General features: G+C 48.1%; 1 protein-coding gene across 3 annotated transcripts in view; it reads left to right on the top strand.

Annotated features, from left to right (window-relative positions):
• The window catches only part of TMCO4 (transmembrane and coiled-coil domains 4), a 37,997-nt gene that overhangs the window by 546 nt on the left and 21,215 nt on the right, over nucleotides 1–16,236 (top strand). For 2 of the 3 annotated variants that reach the window (XR_014786039.1, XM_084822118.1), the window contains exons 2-5: nucleotides 8,055–8,229; nucleotides 9,948–10,122; nucleotides 14,476–14,503; nucleotides 15,776–15,908. Coding sequence is in view for 2 of the 3 variants with exons in the window: in XM_084822118.1 (XP_084678244.1) it covers nucleotides 8,063–8,229; nucleotides 9,948–10,122; nucleotides 14,476–14,503; nucleotides 15,776–15,908 (503 nt within the window). In the remaining variant the exon portion in view is untranslated. The remainder of the gene's footprint in view (nucleotides 1–8,054; nucleotides 8,230–9,947; nucleotides 10,123–14,475; nucleotides 14,504–15,775; nucleotides 15,909–16,236) is intronic. The other variant, XM_084822119.1, reaches the window with a different exon arrangement.

The raw sequence follows: 16,236 nt of genomic DNA, 5'->3' as shown, positions 1-16,236 counted from the left end.
CGTGACCTCTTTTTCCAGCTTCCAATTTAAGAGCCAGAGGGATGCTGCTAGTCCCTGGTGATTGCGCCAAACCGCCTCTTGCTTTTTTGCCGCTGTTGCGATGATCTGTGATGGACAGTCCAATATGCCTCCGAATGTTCAAATAAAATCAGCACTTATTATTGACGGAATGATCTGTTACAGTTTGTAGAACTGGGGGTGTGCCCCATGCCTTTCAACACGTGATGGTGGAAAATTGGGGTACCCTACTGTCCTTGTAGAGGATGAGATGGCTGGATAGCATCACCGATGCAATGAATATGGACTTGAGCACGCTCTGGGAGAGAGCGCAGGACAGGAAGGCCTGGCGTGCTCTGGTCCATGGGGTCACGAAGAGTCGGACACGACTGAATGACTGAACAACAACAACTGTCCTTGTAACCATTTCTTATTCTCACGCCAAGGGTCAGTGCTTGCATGCTCTCCCATTGCACACGGAGGAGGACTCTTTTCGCCTCCCATTGCACGCAGAGGACTCTTATCAATGGCTACTGGGCTTGAGGGCTATGTGATACCTCCAGTACCAGAGGCAGTGAGCCTATGTACACCAGTTGCTGGGGAACATGGGTGGGAGGGTGCTGTTGCACTCTTGTCCTACTGGTGGGTTCCTGGTCGACAGCTGTGTGAACAGAATGCTGGACTAGATGGACCCTTGGTCTGATCCAGCAGAGCTCTTACGTTATGTTCCCTGCTGTAAAGCCAATAAATAAATACATAAAATTGCACCTAAATTGTAAAGCACTGTACTTATAACTTATAACTTCAATGAATGTGCTGTCACCATCCTCTGCAAATTATGTTTCTGCCACTGTATCCTTTCCAGCTCGTCCAGCAGAAAAAAGGCCTCATTTTCTTGCCCTGAATGCTGACCCATAAAGTGTTGCAACTAGTCGCAATCATCACCGTAATTGTTGTTGCTGTTGTTGTTGTTATGTGCCACTTCCCACTGCAAAAACAGTCTTGAAACGACTTACACATACAAATACAGAAATGGATATAATGAATATAAGGCGGAAACAAACCGATAACAAGCCAACTTAACCATACACAGCACAACAGTACAGATAAAAATAAACACTGTGAAAACATAAATTAAAATCAATACAATACAGAAAGTCTCTCCTACTGCAGAGTAGAATGAACATCACAGAAGCAGCCTGCAGTGAGACAGTTGGTGATAGTTTATTTATTTATGTACTTTTATTTGCAACATTTGTATGCCACCCGCATGACAAATGGGCAGCTTACAGCAAAGAAGCGTGAAAGCCATTTTAAATACAAAAGACTATTCAAAATTGTGATGAAAAACAAAGGCGAGTAAGGGGAGACATGATAGAGGTATACAAAATTATGCACAGTGTGGAGAATGTGGATAGAGAAACATTTTTCTCCCTCTCTCATAATACTAGAACCCGGGGTCATCCTGTGAAGCTGCCTGATGGGAGTTTCAGGACAGATAAAAGAAAGGACTTCTTCACACAGCGCAGAGTTAAGCTATGGAACTCACTACCACAGGATGTAGTGATGGCCACCCATTTGGATGGCTTTAAAAGGGGGTTGGACAAATTCCTGGAGGAGAAGGCTATTGATAGTCTTGATGGTTCTGTGCGACCTCCAGTATCAGAGGCAGTAAGCCTATGTACACCAGTTGCTGGGGAACATGGGCAGGAGAGTGCTCTTGCACTCATGTTCTGCTTGTGGGTTTCCCATGGGCAGCTGGTTGGCCACTGTGTGACGAGAATGCTGGACTAGATGGACCCTTGGTCTGATCCAGCATGGCTCTTCTTATGTTCTTACGATGCTGTGGCGATTTGTTAACCATGAGCTACAGACGGTTCACAACCCAGCAATAAACCATGGGTTTTCTTCATGGGTTGTTTGTGGCTAACAAACCATGGTTTGTTTTCACAGCTGAGTTCAGACAACACGTCAACCCACGGTTCAGCAACAACCCATGGTTCAACCACAACCAACTCTCAACCCATGGTTCAACCACAACCGATTCTCAACCCATACTCAACCTTGAATGTGGGTTATTGTATTGTGTGAACTCAGTCAGTGGCTGGCCCAAAGTCACCCAGTGAGCATCATGGCCAAGTGAGGACTAGAACTGGTTCTTCTGAGTCCCAGTCCAACACTCAAACCACCACATACCCCTGGCTCTTTCTGGCGACAGGGCCTGCTTCATAGGATCAGTTGTGTCTGTCCCAGGACTGGAGGGTACCAGTAACTTTTCAGTTCAGTTTAATAGCACATTGTTTAAGGTTTAAAAGTGTTACTGTTTTAGCATGTAGTATAGGCACTGGGATGGATTGCCAGTTAATTTCCTAGTTGGGCCTCTATGACATTAGCCAAGTGATTCCCAAGCTGCATGCGAGAGGATGTTTGTTATGAGAAATAAGTAATCAGAGGTCCTTGTGACGTACATCCAGAACACCTTTCCACAGAGTAGGGTGTCCACTGCATCTCTTTATGACTCACTATTATGGCCCTAGGGTGTCCTTCAAGTAGCCTTTGTTGTACTGTTTATAGCCAATGGCCCTTAAGGTATAAGTCACAAAACTAGGGACGTTGAACCTCTTACCCAAGGGCCAAATTCAGTGTTGGAGAAGCTCTTGGGGGCCGCATTCCAGTGCTGGTTGGGGCCAAAGGCAAAGGAGGCAGAGCAAAATTACAAAACACCTCAGCATATTATAACTTAAAGCACTTAGGGCCACTAACTAAGTCTTAGGAGAGACATTTCAGTCTTTTAGAATAGAGAAAAAACTGCACGAAAGCCAGGAAACCATCCACCGTTCGGTAAAATTCCTCATATTGTTTAAAAATGTCTCCTTGACAGTCCAGTATTTTGGGGTTTAGAAAGAAGCCCATTAACTTTCTCACTGCTAACACACATAAAGTTACCCTATCGGTAACCAGAGATGTTTAGGCGGGGGTGGTGGTGGTGGAAAAATTAGGGGAGGGAAATTCCCCAAATTTTGCAAAAATCCCTGGGGAGGGGGGGAAATGTTTTCTGGTCCCATCCGTTTTTCCTGTTCCTCTCCACAACCACCCCTACCACCCAAAGCTTTCATGTCTTTATTGGTAATAAACTTAATGACGTCAGCCAGTTACCACGTAGTTTTAAAATCATGTGATTGACCTGGAAAATTCTGAAAAGTAGAAAAATCTATCCTGAGGTGAGTTCTGTAAAAGGCAGTAAAGGACGTGCTGCGTATTGTTTTCCATCTGGCCTGATTCGCATCCACAGAGACGGTCCTTTCTTGGCCTGTTGAAAAATGTATTGGTCAGATATTCTGTTGCCATTGTTTGAAACCTAATCTGAGTAAAATTATGTCTAACGGGGGGAAAAGTTAGTTCCTACATATAAGCTGCCCTTTGGTGATTGGGCTGTATTTTATTTATTACATTTCTATATTGCCCAACAACCAAGGCTCTCTGGGCAGTTCACAAGACAAAACTTAAAACCATAAAGTGCAATCACATCGTAAAACATTATATAAAAACCAAATGCTTAAAACAGAATAAAACTAAAGTAAAAACCAAGATAAAGGCCAGCAGCAATGCAAAGCTCTAAAACGGCACTAACATAATTTTTAAAACTGAACAACTAAAACTGCTGAGAGAATTTATAAGGTCTTCCCCGGTACCAAAAATACTCCAACGTAGGCTCCAGGCGAGCTTCTTTGGGGAGGGGATTCTACAACCAGGGTGCCATTGCTGAAAAGTCCCCCTTATTAGTAGCCACCCACCTCACTTCATTCAGTGGGGGCACCCAGGGGAACGCATCTGATGATGATCTTGGGTGCTGGGCAGGTATATATGGGAGGGGATGATTCTTCATGTAGCCTTGCCCCCAATGGTTTAGGGCTTTTTAAGTCACTACCAGGGCTTCAAATTTTAATATGCCACACTGAGGACTTAAAAATGTGTTGGGAGGGGCGAACTCTGCTGCCCTGGTAAAAATCCATATTATGGCAATACTTTTATTTGGGCGAACTCCAGCTCTTCATCAGGCAAGGTGTTACAAAAAGCAGGCTGATGACAGGGTGAAACGGCTGTCCTGAGGCTGAAGTCATGAAATCTGTATGGGCAGAGAGTCTTAATCTGAAACGTGGGAGGAGGCTGCAAACGTTCAAGTTAGGCCCGACCACAGGGGTGCGGAACCTCATCCGGCCCCCTGGCATTCCCCACATGGCCGTGCCCCTTTCCCCGACCTCCAATCGTTGGATGGTTTCCTGGCTTTTCTGGATTTTTATCCCCATTCTAAAAGGTTGAAATGCCCTTCCTAAGGCTTAACTACTCGCAGTCAAAGCATTAAGGTAAAAGATCCTGGTATTTTTGGCCCTGCTCCTTTTGTCTTTGGCCCCGCCCATCACAGGAATGCGGCCCCTGAGTGCTTAGGATGAAACAAGTCCTGCATCCCAGATCTACCAGGTGCTGTGATGGATTCAGGGTGCACCTAGGATTGCTGGGATGCAGAAACAGACAAACAATGGTTGATCGTCCATTTTTGAAAATAAAAAACCCAGCCGTTACTTGGAACCGTGTCCATAGGCAAAACACACAGATTCCTTGGTAGCATCTAGTCCCTATTTCAGACTTCCCCAAGCCGGGTGCCCTCCAGATGTTTAAGACTTCAGTTCTCATCAGCCCCTGATGGTTCGGAATGCTGGGAGTTGTAGTCACAAACATCTTGATGGCACCAGGCTGGGGTAAGCTGCATTATTGATTATAGGATGGTTGATATTCAGTTGATATCCTGCTCATTTTCCACCGCTAATATGATGAATGGCCAGGCAGATTATAACCTGAAAGGCTACCTTCTCCCACATGAGCCTGCCATTTAAGATCTTTGGGAGACGCCTGTCTTTTGGTACCGCCACGGGGGCTTGTTTGGTGGCGATACGAGAGAGGACGTTCTTGGTGGCTGCTCCCAGCCTCTGGAACTCCCTGCTGAGGGAGGCTAGATTGGTTCCCTCTCTGTTGTCCTTCTACAGATGTCTTTATCCAGCAGGCCTTTGGCGTGTAAGCTGGTTTGTTGGGTTGGGTGCCGGTTTTATTCTGTAATTGTTGTATTTTAACTGTGTTTTAATGTCTTTGTTTTATTATTGTTTTCATCAAGTTTTTCATCGTTTAATAGTTCCTCTAATCGTAAGCCACCTCGAGTGCCATTTTTTTGGTAGAAAGGTGGGGTGCAAATCAACTGAATATATCAAATAACCCTGCCAGGTTGAAATGGGGCAACCCTGTGCGAAAGCTTGACATGAGAACCTCCCCCAATTGTCATTTCAAAGCTTCTTTTAATACCGGGGGGAGAAAAATATAGAGGAAAAACAAAGAGTTCTGTAAGTTCCCAAAGTCAGTTTTAAGTCCTTGCGCTTAACTCCTTCTGTTTGGATTTGATGCAGCAAAGGGGTGTGTGTACACACAGAGAAAAGATTGTGGGTCTCTCTTTACTGTTGTTGCTCTTGGTTTATGTTAGCAAGATGCAAAGATTATGAACTGTCCTTCAGGCTAATGTCAAGAACCAGGACGTCAATAACCAGGAGGTCATAAAAAAAATGATTTAAAAATAAACAAACCCTTCCGAACCTTGCTGGGAACTCAAGGTCAGCTCTCCAGGAAGCAGAGAGACTGATCTGTAATTGTAGGTGTGCTTGGGAAAATGCACTGTGGGCCACTCCGTGTCCGTGAGGAGTCAGGAGTTGAGAAGTTAACAAGTTGTCTGGCTATAAGTGCAAGAGAGTAACTATCAATCAGGTTTGGACTCATATGGTCTCCTCCGGCAAGTGAGAAAATTGCCTCTGGGCGACCACATGGAACAGGGGCAGGAAACCTCTTTCAGCCTGAGGGCCGAGTTCCATTCGGAGAAGCTCTTTGGGGCCGCATACTAATGGTGGGCAGGGCTACAGGTGAAAGTGGTGGGCCTGAAATACAAAAAATAGCATATTTCAGCTTAGAGCTCCTCCTGGAGCAGAGGAAGCTGCCTTATACCGAGTCAGACCGCTGGCCCATCTAGCCCAGGATTGTTGACACTGACTGCCAGTGGCTCTCCAGGGTTTCAGGCAGGATTCTTTCCTCGCCCTACTGGGAGAAGCCGGGGATCGAACCTGTGACCTTCTGCTTGCAAAGCAGGGGCTCTGTCACACTGAGCTATGGCCCCTCCGAGTACCTGCTAGTAACTTAGCTTTCGGAGAGGCATTTCACCCTCTTCTGGGGAGGAGAGAACAGTGCAAACGCTGGAAAACCATCAAGTGGGGGGAGAGGTGGGGCCAGGAAAAGGGGGCGTGGCCATTTGGGGAATGCTGGAGGGCTGGATTTGGCCCACAGGAGCTGAGGTTCCCCACCCCTAGTTTAGGGCTTTGGAGGTTAAAACTACCGTCTTGAATTGAGCCTGGAAAGCGATTGGCTACCAGTGCAGGTCTTTCAAGACGGTGTGGTCTTCCATCTTGGAAAACCTCTCGGTTAAGGTTTTGACAGCTCAGGTGAAATCACGATCTGTCTCTGCTGTCTGTGGCTAACGTTGCACGGTGACCCAACTGCAACTGAGGATCTGAGCTGGGGCCAGGCGATCACGTCTGCCGGAGGCTCTGTGCCATCATCCCTGGAGCACTCGTTTACCAAAGTAGCGCCGGCAGGACCACGTGGAGGTCTGTGATACATGCCGGAAAGAATGCCCCAGCATCCTTTCCCAGCTCCCCCCCCCCCCCCGGTCATTCCAGGGAGCAAATCAGTTTTATTATTTCATTCTGCCGTGGACTTTGCGCTCCTCGTGCTTGCGGCACGAGTGTGAGGTTTCCGTGGAAATGGGCCAGGGATGTGCGGCAGGCGAGTGGTTGCCCAGGCAGGGAGAGCATCAGCGTGGCCCCAGTGGGGCAGCCCCAAGGGCGAGCCAGACGCATGTGCTAACGCGGGCAGAAAGTCGAGCCTGCATCATCCAAATTACGGTGCGCTACGACTGGAAAATCACGGTCCAAAGTTTTCTTTGCCTGATAGGCCTTGGTGGAATATATAAAAGGAAAGAACCTCTCCCTGCCGTTTCCCACACATCCTTTCTCCTTATTAAGAGGGGAAAGATAGACTAGGCGGGGCTGCGTGTGCTCTACCCCAGCCTGGAACCTTTCAGATGTGTCGGGAGTGCGACTCCCATCACTCCCAACACATGTTGGCTGGGGATGATGGGAGTCACAGTCCCAACACATCTGGAGGTCTTCCACTGGAATGCGGCCCCCGAGAATTTCTCCAGACTGGCATTCAGCCCTCAGGCTGAAAGAGGTCTGGCATTCTTTTCCTTGATGGTCCTCCTGGCAGCAGTCAGGTGTGAAAGGTTGAGAGGCTCTCAATCTCTTCTCCTTCTCCTTCTCTTTCTCCTCCTCCTCATTTCTGTACTGCCCAATAGCTGAAGCTCTCTGGGAGGTTCACAAAGAGATTCAGCAGAGAGTCACAAATCTCTGCTGTGACTACAAGATTCTGGGGAACAAAGTGGGGAGGATCCAGCTGGCCGCTGTTGGAAGCATGATACTGGGTGAGAGGTGGACCTTTGGCCTGAACCAGTATGTTCTCCCTCGCACGCTTCTTCCCATACCAGCTGGCCCACACTCTGAGCTCATCAGCAGAGGCCTTTCTCACAAACGCACCACCAAAGGTGGTTCAGCTAGTACGTATGAGGGAGAGGGCCTTCTCAATGGTGGCCCCGTACCTCTAGAATCGGCTTCCATCAGGGCTTCCTCCAGCCCCTTCTCTGTGGGTTTTCAAGGGGGCTCTGAAGACCTGCCTGTTTTCGCTAGGCTTTCCACAGTCTGCAGGCTTACAGGTTTCATTCATACGATCTGTTTTTATAGTATGTTTCGAACTGAACCCTTATTTCTTGTGTCTCTGTTGTTGCTCTGTACCATTTCAGGGTGTTTTTATTTTATGCATCACCTTGGGAGGGCTCTATCCTTAAAGGGGGCTTAAAAATCATTTCAAATAAATACATATTCCCCATCTATCTGTGTTGCTTGCTGCAATAGTGGTGAAAATGGCTGCCAGTCGATGGAGGCTTTGGAGAAGGGGGGCAGGGCTGCCAGAAGAAAAAGAGGAGCTGTCCAAATGCGTCGGGAGACAGCTGGGCGACCCGGGAAAGTTTGCCTATGCCGCTCTCTGTGCCATATCCTTGGCGTCGCTCTTCCCCGAGCAAGAGGAAAGGTGAGTACTTCTACCTGAGTCAGGAATCCAGGTGGTTTGGATCTGTTGTGCCTGCATAGCTCCTGGGAGCATGTCCAGACAGCCAAATAATCTAACTTGGGGTATTAAGGTCTTTGGGGAAGACCTCTCTCTGTCCCACTGCCATCCGAGCTGTGTTTTGTGGCAAGGCAAGGGAGAGCCTTCTCAGTGGCCGCTCCCAGACACTGGAACTCCCTGCCGAGGGAGGCTATGCTGGCCCCCTCTCTGCTGGCAGGTGGATAGGCTTTTATTTAGGCAGACCTGTGGCATCTAAGCTGGTTTGCTGCTGACGTTTTTTTTAAAAACGCGTTGGGTTGGGTTTTCTTGTTATTGCTGTGTTTTTATTTGATTTGTTTTAATCACGATTCTGTTTTTAATCTGCCTTTTATGATTGTTAGCTGCCTTGAGCGTCAGGCGGGCTATAAAGTTGTTGTGGTTTAAAAAAAAAAAATAGTGTTGCCGGGTATTTTGCTCCGTTTGAGTTGGGCTGTTTTGCTCCGTTTGCAAAGATGAGTTTTTTGAGGAAAGGGGTCCCTTGGAAACTAAAGAGAAAAAGTTGCCTCTGCTGGATAAAAAGCTACAGAAAGAATGATAATTTATTTCTAGGCAATTTCAACTCTAGCAGTATAGGTGTTCTCCACTATTCGTGTATCTGTACTGGTTATTATATTGCGTATATTCCTTTGAATGTATACGAGTACAGGAAAATTCCTTGTACTCCATCCGGGAATGGGCCGTAACTCAGTGGTACAGCACCTGCTTTCCATGTGAAAGGTCCCAGGTTCAATCCATGATATGTCAAGAATCAGGCTGGGGGAAAACCCTGCCTGAAACCTTGGAGAGCGGCTGCCAGTCAGTTTCAACAATGCTGAGCGAGACAGACACAAGGCCGCTTCCTTCGTTCCTGTTTAAAGCAGACCTTTATTCAGAACCATGAGGACTGGAACCTTACTTCAGCTTTATGGGAAGGACCATAGCTTTGCAGGCGAAAGGTCTCAGGTTCAGTTCCCAGCATCTCCAGGTAGGGCTAGGGAAAACTCCTGTCTGAAACCCTGGGAAACTTTTGCCAGTCAGTAGCAACGAGATGGGGCCGCGGTGGCTTAGCGGTTAAGACGCTGAACTGCAGACCGGAAGGTTGGCAGGTCAGCAGTTCGAGGCCCGAGTGCCGCGTGACGGAGTGAGCTCCCGTCTTCAGTCCCAGCTCCTGCCAACCTAGCAGTTCGAAAGCAAGAAATTGCAAGTAGATAAATAGGTGCCGCTTCGGCGGGAAAGGTGACAGTGTTCCGTGCACCTCGGTGTTCAGTCATGCCGGCCACATGACCACGGAAGCGTCTTCGGACAGCGCCGGCTCTTCGGCTTAGAAACGGGGATGAGCACCGCACCCTAGAGTCGGACACGACTGGTCGGGGACACCTTTACCTTTACCTTTTTAGCAATGAGATGGACCAAAGGTCTGACTCGGTACAAGGCAGCTTCCTATGTTCCTGATCCTGCGGATGCTGTAAGATGCTTTGAGATCCTGCCATACCTGGCTTCCTACTTGTGATCTCCAGTCGTCGGTGTGTTTGCTGAGGTCCCCCACACCATCAAAACCATTACACTGACGTTTCTTTAAAAAACACATACACACAAGCAAAGAAGTGGTGGTGTGACTTGGTTTCCCTGTGACGCTTCTCCCCTTGTCTCTGCGGTTTTCAAAGCTCATACCGGATGGGGGTGGTCGAGAGCCTGGTGAAATGGCTGGAACTCCCGGAAGGCGTTTTGCCGGCCATGCTGGCATTTGCCGGTGGCTTGGGAGGCGAAGGGACAGAGACGTTTGCTGAGATCCTGTTGAAGGAGCCTCTCGTGAAAGGTCACGCCAGTATCATCACACAGGTGAGTCAGTCCTGTTTTCCAGGTAACCTGGGGACGCCTGCCGAGTTCTCACCAAAGATACTGCCCTAGACTCTGACTCTGTATAACTCAATTTCTTTGTGGGTCGGGTCATAAATGCCCTATGTCTGGACTGTACCACTCCAGACTGCAGGAGGGGCTCATGGACATCCAAATTCCCTGCACCTAGAAAACTAGCATGTCAGGGAAAAGAGTTCTAGCCTCACCTTTCCTCTGACATGCTGGGTGTGGGTTTTTTTGGGGGGGGGGTTGCTGTTGTTGTTGTCATCCAACAGAAACGTTCAACTGTGTTGGCTCCCCCCATCTGTAACCTGAAGCCGTGCAGTCCCGCAGAAACAGAAGGACCGCCTCGTCTGCCACTGGCATAAGTTAGGCCTAGGAAGGTTTTTGCGATCTGCCCTTCCGGATTGAGTTCGCCTGCCTTCAACTCAGATATAATCCCCTGATGAGGCGGGAAATCCCTTAGCCTTCCCCAACCTTGCACCCTCTTTTTGGGTTGGGCTACTACTCCCATCATCCCCAGCCAGCACCATGCTGGCTGAGGATGATGGGAGGCATATCGCAACACATCTGCAAGGTGCCAGGTTGGGTTAACCCTTTCCTCCCATGTCCTTTTCCCAATCCAAAGCCGCCTTCGTAATAACTGCCGTTAGCAGTTAGTTAGTTAGTACGTGGTGGGTAAAGGGAAGCAACAGCATCTGTGCCTGTTTCTGGGAAACTGCGTGAAGTGTTCCCTGGCAACTGGCACACAGATACAGTGCCTCTGAACATGGAGGTTCAATTTAGCCATTATGGTCAATAGCCACTGGAGCACCTTGCCTTCCTCCACGAATTTCTCTGCCCCAGGGTCAGGGATCCTTTCTCCTGTCAAAGTCTACTTTGAAAACTGTCCGGGGTCTGCATCCCAGCAGACGGGGTGTGGGCAGAGCCAGAAGTGGGTGGATTATGGATATGACACTTATCTTTGTTCAGTATGCAGCGAGGTGGTTGGGGAGACGTTTGCATACAGGCAGCCTTTCCCCCCCCCAATATATATAAGGTTCTTCCATCAGCTTCATATTGCGTGTGTGTGTCCCACCATTTTTCCTTCACCAAGGAAACCAAGGTAGCTTACGTGGTCCTCCTCTCCATTTTTATCCTCATAGCAACCCTGTGAGGTAGGGTAGTGTGAGAGTCAGTGACTGGCCCAAAGTCATGGCCAAGTGGGGACTAGAACCCAGGTCTGCCAAGTCCCAGCCCAACACTGTAACCACTACATCACAACCACCTCTATTCATTCATTCATTCATTCATTCATTTCTTTTTTTAATCCCACTCCTCAGCCAGAGGTTTCCGTGGAGCAGTTTACATGCAATCAGTAAAACAAGACAGTCCCTGCCTGCAGGCTTGCAATCAAAAAAGACACAGCACACAAGGAAAAAGGGATGGGAAGGGAAGAGGGAAAAAAAACAGGCTAAGAAATTAGTTGGGGGACAGAGCAGGACAGAGTAAATAATATCAATAACTCAGGGCATGGCCTGGAGAGAGTCTGGAGGTCTGCTTTTGCCCATGGACAGAGGTTGTTTTCCACCCCTGCCCTAATCCCTCTAAGCCAGTAGTATGTCCTATCTTGTGGCAGTAAATCCCTGTCCTGTTTGTGGTTCATTGAGGCCCTCAGGGGGAAGCTGGTAGCATCTGATGGCAGTCCAATCAAGACAGGAAGAAAATAGGACCTTGGATAGCTCCAGGTGGAACCTGCTGGCCAGAACTCTGTCCTACTAGGACAATAGGTAGATGCTGTCTCAGCAGAGAGCTAAAGCCAACTGAAGCCTGATGTAGGCCGACAAGACCTGTAATATGGTAAATTCTTCTGGAGGAACAGTATGGACCATTAAAAGGTCCCTAGGCTGATTTTGTAGACTGAGATTTCTGTGAAGCTGGGGAGATGGAGGTTCTGCTGGGGACTGGTCCAGAGGACGATGGCAGGGCTGTGTCCTCTCTCAGGGTATGTGTGTGAATAAGGCACTGTGTGCCCTACCCCCGAAGAAGTGGCTTGTGCCTCATCTTCTTCAGAATCCTCTGCTACACACTGGAAGGTCCGAAGGCTAGGGGTCATGACAATGACAACCGCCTAAGTTAATTAAGCACTGTATGAAAGAGTACTTTCTTTTCCCTGTCCTGGATCTACAACTCATTAATTTCATTGCGTGACCTCTTGTTCTTATATAACAGAAGAAGAAGAACAGGGTTACGGAGGGTGTGGGTGGGATATTCTCTTCACATTTAGCTGGAGGTGGGGGTTTTGCTGCACTGCAAAAGATCATCATCTCAGCTCGAGAGAATGGCAAGTCACGAGTTGAGCCTTGGTATGTCTATATATCTATTCCCCGACACCCCTTCTTTGTGCATCTCCAGAATCATAGCCGAAGCTGTGCTTCAAATAAAACAGTGCTTAAAAAGCAAACACCCAGCAGCACTGGCAATAAACCCATCATCGCGTTTCAGAGAAGAAAAGCAGCCTGTGGCTGCAGAAGAAGCTTGGTCAAATAAGCTATAAAACTCCCTCTCTTGGGAAGTTATGTGAGGCTGGCTGGCTGATGAAAGCTTAAATGTCTCACTGCAAGTAGGAGAGCGCCAGATGTAAGGAGTTCTTTGCAGGATCGGGGCAGAGATGCATCTGGTCTCGCATTCTGTGGCCAGCAGTTATCCAGGCAGGTACCTCTGGGAAGCTCACAAGAAGGCACCACATCTGTTGCTTGTCTTTTATTCAGAGCTGTGCTGCCTCTGTACAAGGGCTTTCCATTTAACTTCCCTACCTAGCAGCTGTGGAAATACCTCTACTCTTTCATGGACTTATTTAATCTAGGCATGTGGATCCTCAGGCCTTTGAGCCAAATCCGGCTTTCCTGGGGTCCCAGTTCGGCACCCCGGGGCTCTTCAGTTGGCCTTGCCCCCTTTCCTCTGACTGTCAATCACCTGTTGGTTTCCCAACTTTTGCAAAGTTGTCGTTCCCCCTAACGTTGTCGTTGCCTCTCCTAAGACTGGCAGTAAGAGCTTAATGCTAAAACATGCTGGTACTTTTGGTATTTTGGTCTTGCCCTCTTCCTCTGCCACCCCCTTTTCTCTCTCTCCCTCTTCTCCCCCTTTTCTCTCTCCCTCTGCCACCCCCTTTTCTCTCTCTCCCTCTTCTCCCCCTTTTCTCTCTCCCTCTGCCACCCCTTTCTGTCCCACCCCCTTTTCTCCTTTCTCTCTCTCCCCCATTTCTTCTCTCTCTCTCTCTCTCAATCTCAATCTCTACCTGCAACCCTCTTTTCTCCTCTCTCTCACTCCTCTTTGTTCTCTCTCTCTCTCCCACCCTCTTTTCTCCTTTCTCTCTCTTTCTGCCAATCCTGTTTCTTTCTCTCTCCCTTCCCCCCCAAAAAAAAAACAGGCTGACAGGGAAGGGACAGGTCCCTTTCTCAAGGGATTAGAATTGATAGCTCACAAGGCCTTTGGAGATGAAATTAGGCCCAGGGCCACAAGTTGGCCACCCCTGCCTTAAAGCGTTAGGCAAAGTCACAGGGGTTTGGTTTTCCAGCAGCTTTCAGCCATGATACTTAAACGTAACCTCCATGTTCCGAGGCAGTACCCTCTAATATTCGGGTAGCCAATCCCCTTCAGGCACCTAGCTGGTGGGCTGTTGTCCAGAACAGGACGCTGACCTGAATGGAGCCACCTTGGACTGATCCAGGAAGGGATTTGGTATTGTTGATGGAGGATGGGATCGTGTGGCTTTTTGTGCATGGAATAGCAGCTATGCGCAGTCAATGCATGGGGCAAGCCTTGAGGGCTAGTCTTATTTTGTATGCTCTGATTTGGCAGGGAAAACAGCAGCTGCTCTTTGCATGGGACTTGTGCGCACGTGCGTCCAGGAGCCCCCCTGCGCTTGGCCCGCAGACTTGTCATTTCATTTCATGTATTACATTTCTATACCACCCAATGCCCAAAGCTCTCTGGGCGGTTTACAGAGATTGAAAAACTTAAAAATACAGCGGTATGCATAATATCAAAACAGTTTAGCTGCAAACATATAAACAAAGCAGACACTCATGCACATACGCATATCCAAACAAAATCCCACAACCTGATTAAAAATACATCATACGTTGCCAACTGCCTGGGAGTAGAGGGAAGTCTTAATCCGGCGCCAAAAAGATAACAATGTTGGCGCCAGGCGGGCCTTGCTGGGGAGTTCGTTACATAACTGGAAATCAACCATAAGGGAACGAATCTTGGGATTTGAATCTTGGGAATGAATCTTAAGGATTTTCCTTTTCAGCATGTTCTCAGCATCTCTCTTATGCTTCTTTTTTTTAGGATCTTGTGTCCTTCTCTCTCAAGGACGGTGAGTTTGTGTGTGTGTGTGTTTCTCTGCCTCTCCACCCACCATCCCTCCCCAACTAATGTTATCAATGTCATAAATACACTAACACAGCTTCCTGCAATCTGGTGCCCTCTGGATGCGTTGGCCTACAATTCCTATCAGCCCCAGCCAATAGCTGTGCTGGCTGGGGATTATGACAGTTGTAGTCCAAGACATCTGAGGGATGCCAGGTTGGAGAAGGCTATGCTAAGGGGATTTTGTGGTGGTTGTCGGGATGAAGTGATGTCAGACTGGCAGAAGGCAAATTCGAGAGGGGTAGTTTTTTGGGCTGGAGGAGGGTTACATTAGCATTTTCCAGGAAGGAATACAATACAATAGCAGATATTTCTGTTGATGATGGTTTATGCCCAATAGTGATTTTTTTAACCATGTGATACTGTTTTCTCTGTTGTAATACTTTTATGGATATGTAATAAAATAAAAGGAAATGGTTGTTTCACCTGACATTTAAATACCAAAGGAAGAACAGCCTTCTAAACTGGCAAAAACCAGAACAAATAGGAAAAAAAGGTTAAAAGCGCGACTGTGATGTGAGCATTAACATCTGGTGTTAATGGCATAAAATGGTCTCCTTCGAAATGTGCATGGATCCTTTGTTCTCAGGCCATTTCAAGGAGTTCCCCAAATAACTGTGGCAGGGGTGCAGAACCTCTTCCAGCCTGACGGCCGAATTCTACTTTGAAGAAGCTCTCAGGGGCCGCATTCCACTGATGGGCCTGGTTGAAGGCAAAAGGGATGACGCTGAAAATAACAAAAATACCGGCAAACGTATTTCAGCTTAGAGTTCTTACTGCCAGTAACCGAGAGGCATTTCAACCTTTTAGAGTGGGGGAAAAACTGCACAAAAGCCAGGAAGCCACCCTATGTGTTGCCGGGGGGAAAGGGGGTGTGGCCATCTGGGGAACCCCAGAGGGCAGGATTTGGCCTCTGAGCCTGAGGTTCAACACCCCAGCTCTGAAGACTCTACATAGGTGGGAGAGTTGCTCTAGCTGCCTATTGGTAGTCTTGCTCTGAAATGAAGCATGTCTTGGCCGCCATTGGTTGAGCTGCTTGGATCATTGGAGAAGGCCAGGGTAGACCAAACAGGCTAGGGGAGGCCTAAGTTGGCCAGTTGATGATGGATTGTGGGGAAATATTTTCCCGCCGGCCCTTCAAAGGCAGAGCAAGGTTTGTGGCTGACTAGCTGTCTTAGATCACAACCTCCCCCTTCCCTGCCCCTTGCCTGTGTTTCAGGGTACTACGATGCTCGTGCAAGGGTGCTCCTTTCGCGTGTCACCTGGCTGCTGAGGGTCGCCTTGGAGGAACTGGAGGCTTCAGAGGAATGTCTCCTTGAATGCCTGAACGAGGACCAAGAGGAGGAATCGGAGTAAGACGCTTTCCCCAGAGACGGTTAACATAGTTAAAAAGATAGATACAGATATCTTCTTGTTTTCACAAGAGCACTGCACCAGTGACAAAGGCACTAACCTTGTGCTGTGCAATGTTTTAAAATATCCTATTAGCCCCTTTGAATACAGTTGCTGTAGAAAAGCTGGGTAGAGCTGAGTTAGATTACTGCAGTGCGCTCAACTTGGGGCAGCATTGAAGACAGTTCCCTGACCTGGCAACCATAGATGTATCAGACTACAAATCCCATCATCCCAGCCAGCATGGTTGGGGAGTGATGGGAGTTGTAGTCAAATACATCTGGAGGT

Source organism: Heloderma suspectum, chromosome 15, assembly GCF_057233095.1.
Source record: "Heloderma suspectum isolate Gila_16-S chromosome 15, 16-S_ref, whole genome shotgun sequence".
NCBI classification, from domain to species: domain Eukaryota; kingdom Metazoa; phylum Chordata; class Lepidosauria; order Squamata; family Helodermatidae; genus Heloderma; species Heloderma suspectum.
Note: the sequence above shows the minus strand (reverse complement) of the source record. Positions and strands in the feature narration are given on the sequence as shown.